The following is a 13,060-nucleotide window of genomic DNA, read 5'->3' as shown; positions in this document are numbered from 1 at the left end:
CACTCACCATAGAGCTAACTACTGTGCGGAGAGTCACCTCCCTAAGGCTGAGCACGCTCACAATAGAGCTGGCAATGGGCAGAGAGTCTCCTAAGACTGCCAAGGAGTCAGCTCCACGGTAAGCGTGCTCAAAGAGTCGCCTCCCTAAGGCTGAGCACCCTCACCATAGAGCTCACTCCGGTGCGGAGAGTCACCTCCTAAGGCTGAGCACTCTTTACCATAGAGCTGACTCCAGTGCAGAGAGTCACCTCCTAAGACTGAGCTCCCTCACCATAGAGCTGACTCCTGGGCGGAGAGTCACCTCCTAAGACTGAGCAGACTCACCATAGAGTTGACTCCTGTGCAGAGAGTCACCTCTTAAGGCTGAGCACTCTTTACCATAGAGTTGACTCCTGTGCAGAGAGTCACCTCTTAAGGCTGAGCACCCTTACTATAGAGCTGAATCCTTGGCAAAGTGTTGCCTCCCTTAGACTGAGCATGCTCACCATAGAGCTGACTTCGATGTGGAGAGTCGCCTCCTAAGGCTGTGCACTTTTACCATGGAGCTGTCTCCTGGGCAGAGAGTCGCCGCCTAAGACTGAGCACGCTCACCGTGGAGCTGACTCCTTGGCAAAGAGTTGCCTCACTAAGGCTGAGCATGGCAGGAAGTGTCTGCACACACCCCTCCCCCATGGCCTCCATTTTATTGCCGTGGTGAGGAAGGGATTTTGCAGACTCAAAATGGATGCCTGTTCCCACACAACAGTCTCAACTAACTTGAGATATCCGTTCACTCTTGCAGCTAAACGCAATCATTTCTCAGCAGTCTTTTACTGTCCCTACCCAACACACAGTCAGAGCTCAGCCCGCGACTCTTCCAGACGACCAGCAGTCCTTTCCCAACCCTTCAAGCACTCCACACATATCGGGGGAGCCTGGGCATTCCAAGATGGACAGTTTGTAGAGCAGCTTCAGGAGAGAGCTCTGGTTTACAACCAGGCAGGGCGGGATGTGGCAAGCATCGTGGCCTGCATAACCAAACGTAGTCTCCATCTTGGGTGTGTCACTTGTGTGTGACCCATTATCAGTCCATTAGCAGGCTCTGTAATCTGTGAAAAGGCAGAAAATGAGTCTGAAAGCTCCAAAAGTGATCTCACACTTTGCAGCCATTGTGGCAACACAGGTCCTTCTGCTGCACAAACACCTGCCAGTGCCTGAGCCCTCATCAGGGTGACCTTCCTCTCCTGCTCCTTAGTCCTCATCATGCGGGTGCGTTGTATCGTCTTGCTATTGCTTTGAGTTGCTGCATCCTTCTATTGCTGCAGCTTCATATCGCTGCTTCTTTTGTATCGCTGCATCCTCATATCACTTCCTTCTCATATCGCTGCCTCGTGTCGCTACAGCCTCCTGGTGTCACTGCTGCCTCCCCAAATCGTCGCTGCCTCCTTGTATTGCTGCTGCCTCCCTGTGTCAATGCGGTCTCTTGTGTCACTGCTGTCTCATGTGTTGCTGCAGCCTCCTCAGGTCATTGCGTCCTCGTATCAGTGTGTCGTTGTGGCGAGGCATGCACGTATCTCTGCTTCCTCCTCGTGTTACTGCTGCCTCCTCGTGGCGCTGCTGCCTCCTCGTGGCGCTGCTGCCTCCTCGTGGCGCGGCTGCCTCCTCGTGGCGCGGCTGCCTCCTCTCGCCACTGCTGCCTCCTCATGTCGCTGCTGCCTCCTCGTGTCGCTGCTGCCTCCTCGTGTTGCTGCTGCCTCCTCTCGCCACTGCTGCCTCCTCTCGCCACTGCTGCCTCCTCGTGTTACTGATGCCTCCTCGTGTCGCTGCTGCCTCCTCTCGCCGCTGCTGCCTCCTCTCGCCGCTGCTGCCTCCTCTCGCCGCTGCTGCCTCCTCTCGCCGCTGCTGCCTCCTCTCGCCGCTGCTGCCTCCTCTCGCCGCTGCTGCCTCCTTGTGTCGCCATTTCACCATACGTTGACGTATAGCACATTTGCATTTACAGAGAGATGTGATGACGATCAGCATTGTTTGTGCCATCGCCTTGAGTGTTGACGTCACAACGCAAGGTCAGCACCTTGTCGTAGACTCTCGTTTTGAGAGCGAGACTGCTGGATCTCAGCAGCACCACCGATTATGGGGGACTGAGTCCGAACCCACGCCATGTGACAACTGCTGGCTTACCCCTTCCTGCCAGCTAGCAGCACCTCACGCAAACCTGAAAGAAAAGGTGATCTGTGGCAGCCTGAACATGGCACTCTGTGACTTCTTGAGGAAACTCGTGGTCACCAAGTCCCGCCTCTTTCTCGCTGTAGGAAAGTACCATCTTGCCTACATGTTACCCCCATATTTCACTGTATATATGTTGCTTTAGTTGTATGTGTTACTGAGACCCTGCCAGCCAGGGCCCCAGTGCTCATAAGTGTGCCCTGTATGTGTTACCTGTGTTATGACTAACTGTCTCACTGAGGCTCTGCTAACCAGAACCTCAGTGGTTATGCTCTCTCATTTCATTACAAATTGTCACTAACAGGCTAGTGACCAATTTCACCAATTTACATTGGCATACTGGAACACCCTTATAATTCCCTAGTATATGGTACTGAGGTAGCCAGGGTATTGGGGTTCCAGGAGATCCCTATGGGCTGCAGCATTTCTTTTGCCACCCATAGGGAGCTCTGACAATTCTTACACAGGCCTGCCCTTGCAGCCTGAGTGAAATAACGTCCACGTTATTTCACAGCCATTTACCACTGCACTTAAGTAACTTATAAGTCACCTATATGTCTAACCTTTACCTGGTAAAGGTTGGGTGCTAAGTTACTTAGTGTGTGGGCACCCTGGCACTAGCCAAGGTGCCCCCACATTGTTCAGGGCAAATTCCCCGGACTTTGTGAGTGCGGGGACACCATTACACACGTGCACTATACATATGTCACAACATATGTATAGCGTCACAATGGTAACTCCGAACATGGCCATGTAACATGTCTAAGATCATGGAATTGTCACCCCAAAGCCATTCTGGCATTGGGGAGACAATTCCATGATCCCCCGAGTCTCTAGCACAGACCCGGGTACTGCCAAACTACCTTTCCCGGGGTTTCACTGCAGCTGCTGCCAACCCCTCACATAGGTTTCTGCCCTCCTGGGGTCCAGCCAGGCTTGGCCCAGGAAGGCAGAACAAAGGATTTCCTCAGAGAGAGGGTGTTACACCCTCTCCCTTTGGAAAAAGGTGTCAGGGCTGGAGAGGAGTAGCCTCCCCCAGCCTCTGGAAATGCTTTGATGGGCACAGATGGTGCCCATCTCTGCATAAGCCAGTCTACACCGGTTCAGGGATCCCCCAGCCCTGCTCTGGCGCGAAACTGGACAAAGGAAAGGGGAGTGACCACTCCCCTGACCTGCACCTCCCCTGGGAGGTGCCCAGAGCTCCTCCAGTGTGCTCCAGACCTCTGCCATCTTGGAAACAGAGGTGCTGCTGGCACACTGGACTGCTCTGAGTGGCCAGTGCCAGCAGGTGACCTCAGAGACTCCTTCTGATAGGCTCTTACCTGTGTTGCTAGCCTATCCTCCTTCCTAGGTAGCCAAACCTCCTTTTCTGGCTATTTAGGGTCTCTGCTTTGGGGAATTCTTTAGATAACGAATGCAAGAGCTCATCAGAGTTCCTCTGCATCTCTCTCTTCACCTTCTGCCAAGGAATCGACCGCTGACTGCTCTGGAAGCCTGCAAAACTGTAACAAAGTAGCAAAGACGACTACTGCGACCTTGTAACGCTGATCCGGCCGCCTTCTCGACTGTTTTCCTGGTGGTGCATGCTATGGGGGTAGTTTGCCTCCTCTCTGCACTAGAAGCTCAGAAGAAATCTCCTGTGGGTCGACGGAATCTTCCCCCTGCAACCGCAGGCACCAAAGAACTGCATCACCGGTCCTCTGGGTCTCCTCTCAGCACGATGAGTGAGGTCCCTTGAACTCAGCAACTCTGTCCAGGTGGCTCCCACAGTCCAGTGACTCTTCAGTCCAAGTTTGGTGGAGGTAAGTCCTTGCCTCCCCACGCTAGACTGCATTGTTGTGAACCGCGTGTTTTGCAGCTACTCCGGCTCCTGTGCACTCTTCCAGGATTTCCTTTGTGCACAGCCAAGCCTGGGTCCCCGGCACTCTAACCTGCAGTGCACGACCTCCTGAGTGGCCCTTCGGCGTCGTGGGACCCTCTTTTGTGACTTCGGGTGAGCTCCGGTTCACTCCACTTCGGAGTGCCTGTTCCGGCACTTCTGCGGGTGCTGCTTGCTTCTGAGTGGGCTCTTTGTCTTGCTGGACGCCCCCTCTGTCTCCTCACGCAATTATCGACATCCTGGTCCCTCCTGGGCCACAGCAGCATCCAAAAACCCTAACCGCGACCCTTGCAACTAGCAAGGCTTGTTTGCGGTCTTTCTGCACAGAAACACCTCTGCAAGTCTCTTCACGACGTGGGACATCCATCCTCCAAAGGGGAAGTTTCTAGCCCTTGTCGTTCTTGCAGAATCCACAGCTTCTACCATCCGGTGGCAGCTTCTTTGCACCCACAGCTGGCATTTCCTGGGCATCTGCCCACTCCCGACTTGATCGTGACTCTTGGACTCGGTTCCCTTGTTCCACAGGTACTCTCGTCTGGAAATCCATTGTTATTGGATTGCTGGTGTTTGCCATCCTGGCAGAATTCCCCTATCACGACTTCTGTGCTCTCTGGGGAACTTAGGTGCACTTTGCACCCACTTTTCAGGGTCTTGGGGTGGGCTATTTTTCTAACCCTCACTGTTTTCTTACAGTCCCAGCGACCCTCTACAAGGTCACATAGGTTTGGGGTCCATTCGTGGTTCGCATTCCACTTCTAGAGTATATGGTTTGTGTTGCTCCTATCCCTATGTGCCCCCATTGCATTCTATTGTGACTATAAATTGTTTGCACTGTTTTCTATTGCTATTACTGCATATTTTGGTATTGTGTACATATATCTTGTGTATATTTGCTATCCTCATACTGAGGGTACTCACTGAGATACTTTGGCATATTGTCATAAAAATAAAGTACCTTTATTTTTAGTACATCTGTGTATTGTGTTTTCTTATGATATTGTGCATATGACACTAGTGGTACTTGTGGAGCTTCACTCGTCTCCTAGTTCAGCCTAAGCTGCTCTGCTAAGCTACCTTTTCTATCAGCCTAAGCTGCTAGACACCCTATACACTAATAAGGGATAACTGGGCCTGGTGCAAGGTGCAAGTACCCCTTGGTACTCACTACAAGCCAGTCCAGCCTCCTACACTCGCTAGCAAACGTTCTCTTACACACACTGGCAAAGAAAGATGCAGGATTGTTTTTCAATACATTTATTGAAGAGACGGCAATCTACACTAAGATATATGAGCTGCAATTATTAGGGCAATGGAGCATCACAGGATTAGAGCGGGGGTGACCAGCGAGAAGAAAATAAACAGTCCTAACATACTGGAATGAAATGCATAAGTGATTTCTACCAAGCCCCTTACGCCTAAGCGAGAGCATAGCAGTATTAGACCAGCCCGTCCATACTCAGCCATGAGAGGAGCACCCACCTCATAACCTGAAGCAAAGGGGTCTGCCCGCCGTCTCCGGGGTTTGCTGTGGAGGCAGGGCTGAGGTCAGCAATGAAATGGCATTTACCATGGATTGAAATCGCAGCCGGAATGACCTCCCTGTTGTCCTTTGGCCTACATAGTGTTTTTATAAAAAACATTTTCATTTCGTGAAAAGGCCTGATGTGGGCATGTGCCCAAGTGCCCGACTGTTTACAGAACTCTTGTGGCGACAGTTGTGATCTGGATTTTCATGTACTCAGACACATCAGCATTAAATAGGTGTACATAGTGAAACATAGTGCACAGAGTAATAACACTGCTGTCGCAGAATCACAGAGTTACAGCGGATTATAAAATAAAACATCCTCCCTGAAAACAAGCTGAATTAAAATGATTAAGATGGAATGGAAGTGAAAGCAGAGAACATATGTAGGTGAAACGGCACAGGCTGCAGGCCTAAGCTAAGCTAAGTATGTGTGCCCAAGCAGAATTTGTACCTGGGGTAATTTCACGTGTGTGCTCCTCCTGTAATATGAGTCACAGAGGCACGAGTGTAAGACAATGGAAATCCCTAGTTAGGCTCCGCTAGTGCTTTGTATCTCAGCCCCGAGGCCCATCACTTGAGGACCAGTCATCTGGGTGGACACAAAGCCTGGAGCTGGAGGACTTGGCATAGCATCCTTTCAACCTGCCATGAAATGGTCTTTAAGGCTGGTGTGGCTACTGCGCCTGTCATGTGGGCAGTGACATCCTTGCTTGAGTGTGTGCATGCCTGGTGGATGTGTGGCACATGTACCGTAGCAAGCGTGGTAAGACCTGAAGTCCTCCGTAGAGCATACTCCAAGGGGAGAGAGGTATTCCCAGGAATATTCGCAGGTTTCTTCCTGAAATGGATGAAGTTTTGCATAAATGAGTCCCCTGGTCCTCGTACCTCCCTAGGACTTAGGTGTCTGATGAGGTGGTGGTTAGATGAGCTTCACAGCAGCATCCGTCAAGAGCTGGCGGCCCTAGCTGGTGGCCATCGGCTGGGAGTGAGCTGATGGGACAGTTGTCCAGAAGTCTCCTTCTTGATGGGTCTTTCAATGCATTGTGATTTTATGAGCCCAGGCTTTGGCTCCTCGTGAAGTGATCACGGTGTATTCAGAGGCAATCTCTGGCGCCTTTCTCAAGAGCCTCCATGGCTGAGACTAATGGGCATCCAGAAGGCACTGTGATGTGAGTCGTAATGCAAAGGTTTCTTCGATTGCGGCTCCTTCCCACTGTGGTGGAAGTAAATTCAAGTCCTTGTGACTTACTTCTGCTGTACATTGATGAGAATAAACTTGTTATTGTCATGTAATTAGTGGGGCGCTTGCTTTGGATTTGCAGTTGCACCCACGGATTAGCCTTTGGGATTCACCATGCAGTCTGGTCTTTCCATCAACTTTGTGGCTTACATTCGGAAGACCACAGGGTCTTCTGTTTAAGCACCTTATGCTGCCTGTACTGGAGTTCGGCCAAAGGATGTCAAACTTCAGTGGCTTCTATCTGTGAACTGATCAGTCGCAGTCAAGATTTCAGGGACAACCACAAGCCCAGAAGTAACTACTGGACCCAACATATCAACAGTTGAGACTGGAGAAGTGGGTGACAGGGTCAGGGTTCCACCACAGCTTCATCTTGTAACATCTGGGGAGCACCAGCAGTAACTGGACAATGCTGAAAGTTCCAGATTCAATGACTGGCAGCAGCCAATGGGCTGCTGCCGTAAGGCTGGGATGGAGAGGACATCCCTCTATATATGGAAACTAGCAAAAGCAAACTCCTGCAAGCCAGTGGCCTGAGGGACTGAGCAGGTAGAAGGGCTTCTGGGCGCTTCAATGCAGATCTTGGACCCTCTGGTCACAGAACGTCCTTCAAGGTGGCTCTGTCTTGGTGGGCTGCAGGGCCTTCTGCAGTCCTAACAAAGGTCTCTTCCTCTTCCCACCAGGAAGGGCAGTTTCCTCTTACTTAATTGCTTATGTACAAATATCGTCAGGAGCCCAGCTCCGAATGCAAAAAAAGTAACAACAATAAATATCCCATTCCAAATACTAACAACGAAACAGGCTCCTGGAGGCACGCATAAAACAAGAATAAAACTGACTACTCAATTTCATCAAAAATATCATACACTGTAATAACATAAATACTAAAACATTTGCTATTCCTAATAACATATAGGACGCATAATGTCTCAAGTTTGAAATGTTGTTCAATATCTTTTTAAAGGTTTTGGGAGTTTGTTCCAAAGCATTGGCCCTGCTAACTTTAGAGGTCAGCCTGCAAGTGGAGCCATCCCTGCTTTTGGAAGACGATTCGCAACTCTGACTTGTTCAAAGAAGTCTAGGAGGCTTATAGTCAGAAAAAAGATGGGACAAATATTTTGGGGCCTGATTTCAAGTTTTGGGGACAGAGTACTTCATCATGATGGGTATCCAGTATGCATTACTCCAAGCACCACTGAGTATAATGCACTTGTCATGAGGCCAACAGGACATCTGTCACATATGTGACCGAGCTGATGGGCAAACTCAAAATCAGGCCTTTAGTGCCTTGGTATTTAGGGCTTCTTGACAGAAAATGGAGATGTCATCCTTTCTAGGCCTGCTTCGGGTTTCCAGCCCTTTACAGAGTAGGGGACAGAATTAGCACCAGGTAGCCAAAGGAAGGTGCTTTGCACTTGGACTCCTTCAGTCAAGACCTTCTGGTTGCTAGATGACACATGCAAGGGTGGTCCTTATGTCTTGATGTCTTCTCCAGTGACGTCCACTCTGCCCTGATGACCACATTGGGGTTTGCTTCTCCATGGTTCTTTAAAGTTCTTGCACTGATGGTGACATTGGCCGAGGGATCTGCTCTGTCACGCCCTTTTGATTGCCCATTGAAAGGGTCGCTCCTCAGTAGCCATGGTGCCACACTGCTCAGAACAATATAGATGAAAGGCATTGAGTTTCTCCTTCAGAAGATCCTAGTCAGGAGGGAAAAACACCAAGGGTAAAAATCCTCCTTTGAGAGTCCTGTGACTCTTAATCAAAGATGAAGATAGCGCCGGCAATCAGCAACAAACTCTACCTGATACCAGGAAGGACAGAAGATCTGGGCAAATTAAAGATTAGATTCCAGATGAATGATGAAAACAACTAGAAGGAAAAAAACAAAACAGAAGCAAAGGACGAAGATTGCAAGATTGCAGTGATAGATCGAGGAATGAATGTGTTTGAATGCATTGTCGCATGCTATTAGCCTCCCTTAAATATCCCCACCCACACCCTTCCTGTTCTGCACTTGGTACGGCTTTCAGAAAATCCCTCTGGGTCACCGAGAGTGCAGAGCCTCCTGATCAGTCTAGATGGTGATGTAGCTACCCATGAGCTGATGGGCAGTGCACGGATCATTGTCTCTTCCTCTGAGGGGAATAAATCTCCAGTAGGCTCTTGGTACTGTTCTTAGCTCAGATTTCTGTGCAGATCTAACTGGCAGCCATCTTGCACTGGTAAAGCAGTGATACACTATGGACAATACCATTCCAAGTTGTCTGCGGGAGATGCAAGGATGAAAGGAGCAAGAAGCAGCCTGGTAACATTGTCTCAGGAGTTGCAGGACTCCGAAGAAATGGAAAAATAAAGAAATTAAAGGTGACTTATAAAGTGAGAATGATAAAATAAAGTGCTGGCCCACCCGGCCTAGCACTAATCCACACTCCGTTTCAGGCAGATTTGTACATGTGATCTTGCAAGATGCAGTCAACACAGGGCTACAGAGTCAGTGGCTGAAATGGGCTGAGCCTTTGCGCCATGCTGCGTCCCGTCATTGGCAGAAGCAGAATGTCACTCATAGTGGAGCAGGCCAATGCCAGCAGAGGGCTGACCTAAAAACCCACTTCTCCACCTGTGTATATATAGGTACATATGTGTATTTTGAATCTATTGGGTGAGAAGAGCCTGACACAGAAATGAAGTAGTTACACCCTCCTAACAGGGTCCACCGGGGATCTTGTGCTCCAGGGTTTGTCAAATGTGGTGATGAACATCAAAACCTAAGGTAAAGTATGAGTTTCATGTGGCAAAATCCCTGTCTTCAGCATTCCCACAAGCAGTCACAAGGCATTCAGTCATAACATTCAAAATAAATCCACAATTTCAGTTGGTAAAACAATTTGCAACCCTCCCAAGGTGCCTTACAAGCATTATCAGAGCACGTATCTTCTACTCCCAGGGTTTGTCATAGGGGGTAACCGGCACCAGGACCGCTGCCTACTCCAGTCACCTTGAGATTCCATGTAACAAAATGCAGGTCTGCGGGCCATGACATACTGTACAACAACCCCCCATAAATGCCTCGTCTTCAGCATGCATTGTTTACAATCAATAAGTAAGACCTACTGCCTTTGATATAACTTTTAACAATAGACAGGTCTGTAGCCTTGATCATTAGCTTCTCATCAAAACCAACTCAGACCTGCTGCATTGAGCATAACTTTTCCCACAAGGCAAAAAGTGTAACGGAGGCGGAAGTAGACAACTTCTACGCAATCACAATCTCCACTCAAGGCGGCCATCATGTGGGTGGAGCTGTGATGACAACAGGTGAGCGGCACATAGGTCACCCCTTGGGCCACTCATGCCAAGGAGACACCATTCCCATGGGCCATCGGTGGCCACCAGAGCCTGCAGTACATGGCATGAAAGAGTGAGAAGTGGGCTGGGTCAGAGCCTCGCAGCGCCCTTCACCCACCTCAGGGCAGCTGGGGTCCTTCTCATAGCGCTACATCCACAGGGTGTCAGAAATGATGGTTTTTGTGTGGTCAGCTCTTTGCTAAGAAAGAGGTAACAGAGGATGTCTCTCATTCCTCAGTGGTTTTTGTGAACTGTTCTTTGCTTCATTTGCTTCAGCATGTTTGTGGCCCGTTTCTCCGCTCCTCTAATGAATTTCATCCTCCTTCCTTTGGTTTTAGGTGTTCAAGACTAAGGCGGTGCAGCTTGCAGGAAAACTCCTCCCAGCATTCAACACACCGACGGGCATCCCCTGGGCAATGGTGAACCTGAAGAGGTGAGTGTATGCCCGGACCACCGAGCCTCACTCTTGGAACCGCCCGTCCCCCGAAACGTACAAACTAACAGGGACCGTTCAGTGCTCAGTAAGCATTGGAAGTCAGCACCCAGTGCTCAGTGAGTGTTGGAAGGCCCGCCAGTGCTCAGTAAGTGTTAGAAATCACAGCCAGTGCTCAGTAATTGTTAGAAGGCACCTCCCAGTGCTCAGTGAGTGTTGGATGGCACCGCCAGTGCTCAGTAAGTGTTATAAGTCACAGCCAGTGCTCAGTAAGTGTTGGAAGTCGCTTCCTAGTGCACAGTAAGTGTTAGAAGGCGCCACCCAGTGCTCAGTTGCTCAGTAAGGTTTGGAAGGCACCTCCCAGTGCTCAGTAATAGTTAGAAGGCACCTCCCAGTGCTCAGTAAGTGTTAGAAGGCACCGTCCAGTGCTCAGTAAGTGTTGGAAGGCCCCGCCAGGGCTCAGTAAGTGTTAGAAGGCACCTCCCACTGCTCAGTGAGGGTTGGACGGCACCTCCCACTGCTCAGTAAGTGTTAGAAGGCACCGCCAGTGCTCAGTAAGCGTTAGAGGGCACCGCCAGTGCTCAGTAAGTGTTAGAAGGCACCTCCCAGTGCTCAGTAAGCGTTAGAAGGCACCACCCAGTGCTCAGTAAGCGTTAGAGGGCACCGCCAGTGCTCAGTAAGTGTTAGAAGGCACCTCCCAGTGCTCAGTAAGCGTTAGAAGGCACCACCCAGTGCTCAGTAAGTGTTAGAAAGCACCTCCCAGTGCTCAGTAAGTGTTAGAAGGCACCTCCCAGTGCTCAGTAAGTGTTAGAAAGCATCACCCTTTACTCAGTAGTGTTGGACTGCACCATCCAGTATGTAGCAAGTGGTAGGTGACACCATGTAGTAAATAATGGTGTTGTAAGGCATGGTCCAGCCGGGTAGTAGTGTTGAAAGGCACCGTCCAGCGCAGTAATGTTTTTTGTTCTTGCTTGATAGTTCCTGAGTTGCACAAAGTTTTTCTCTGCTTGGTACTTTCTGAGTTGCTCACTGAGGCTGATTGTGCTCTATTTGTTGTTGTTGCTGGTGTGTTTTGTGATTTGTCTTTGCTTGGTATTTCCTGTGTTGCTCAGTGAGGCTGAATGTGCATTAATAATTGTTGTTCCTGCTGTGTGTTTCCTGTTTGTCTTTGCCTGGTACTTCCTGAGTTGCTCAGTGAGGCTGGCTGTGCATTATTAATTGTTATGCTAGTGTGTTTCGTGTTTGATTTTGCTTGGTACTTCCTGAGTTGCTTAATGAGGCTGAGTGCATTAATACTTTTTGTTGCTGGTGTGTGTTTTGCCTTTGCTTGGTACTCCCTGAGTTGCTCAGTGAGGCTGACTGTGCATTAATATTGTTGCTGGTGTGTGTTTTGTGTTTGCTTGGTACTTCCTGAGTTGCTCAGCGAGGCTGACTGTGCATTAATTGTTGTTTCTGGTTTGTTTTGAGTTCCTCTTTGCTTGGTACTTCCTGAGTTGCTCAGTGAGGCTGATTGTGCTTTATTTGTTGTTGTTGCTGGTGTGTTTTGTGATTGTGTTCGCCTGGTACTTCATGAGTGGCTCAGTGAGGCTGAATGTGGATTAATAAGTGTTGTTGCTGGAGTGTGTTTTGATTTGTCTTTGCTTGGTACTTCCCGAGTTGCTCCATGTGCATTAATAATTGTTGTTCCTGGTGTGTGTTTTGAGTTTGTCTTTGCTTTGTACTTTCTGTGTTGCTCAGTGAGGCTGATAGTGCATTCATAATTGTTGTTGATGTTGTGTGTTTCTTTGCTTGGTACTTCCTGAGTTGCTCAGTGAGGCTGACTGTGCATTATTAATTGTTGTGCTAGTGTGTTTTGTGTTTGTTTTTGCTTGGTACTTCCTGAGTTGCTTAATGAGGCTGAGTGCATTAATTATTTTTGTTGCTGGTGTGTGCTTTGCCTTTGCTTGGTACTTCCCGAGTTGCTCAATGAGGCTGACTGTGCATTAATATTGTTGCTGGTCTGTGTTTTGTGTTTGCTTTGTACTTCCTGAGTTGCTCAGCGAGGCTTACTGTGCATTAATTGTTGTTGCTGGTTTGTTTTGAGTTCATCTTTGCTTGGTACTTCCTGAGTTGCTCAGCGAGGCTTACTGTGCATTAATTGTTGTTGCTGGTTTGTTTTGAGTTCATCTTTGCTTGGTACTTCCTGAGTTGCTCAGTGAGGCTGATTGTGCTTTATTTGTTGTTGTTGCTGGTGTGTTTTATGGTTGGGTTTGCCTGGTACTTCATGAGTGGCTCTGTGAGGCTGAATATTGATTAATAAGTGTTGTTGCTGGAGTGTGTTTTGATTTGTCTTTGCTTGGTACTTCCTGAGTTGCTTAGTGAGGCGGAATGTGCATTAATAGTTGTTGTTCCTGGTGTGTGTTTTGAGTTTATCTTTGCTTTGTACTT

The 13,060-nt window shown here is 49.1% G+C and overlaps 1 protein-coding gene across 2 annotated transcripts in view; it reads left to right on the top strand.

The window, feature by feature from the left end:
• The window catches only part of MAN1A2 (mannosidase alpha class 1A member 2), a 315,131-nt gene that overhangs the window by 185,985 nt on the left and 116,086 nt on the right, over positions 1 to 13,060 (top strand). For both annotated transcript variants that reach the window (XM_069203015.1, XM_069203014.1), the window contains exon 7: positions 10,539 to 10,633. In XM_069203015.1, coding sequence (XP_069059116.1) covers positions 10,539 to 10,633 — 95 coding nt within the window. The remainder of the gene's footprint in view (positions 1 to 10,538; positions 10,634 to 13,060) is intronic.

This window comes from Pleurodeles waltl, chromosome 8 (assembly GCF_031143425.1).
Source record: "Pleurodeles waltl isolate 20211129_DDA chromosome 8, aPleWal1.hap1.20221129, whole genome shotgun sequence".
NCBI classification, from domain to species: domain Eukaryota; kingdom Metazoa; phylum Chordata; class Amphibia; order Caudata; family Salamandridae; genus Pleurodeles; species Pleurodeles waltl.
Note: the sequence above shows the minus strand (reverse complement) of the source record. Positions and strands in the feature narration are given on the sequence as shown.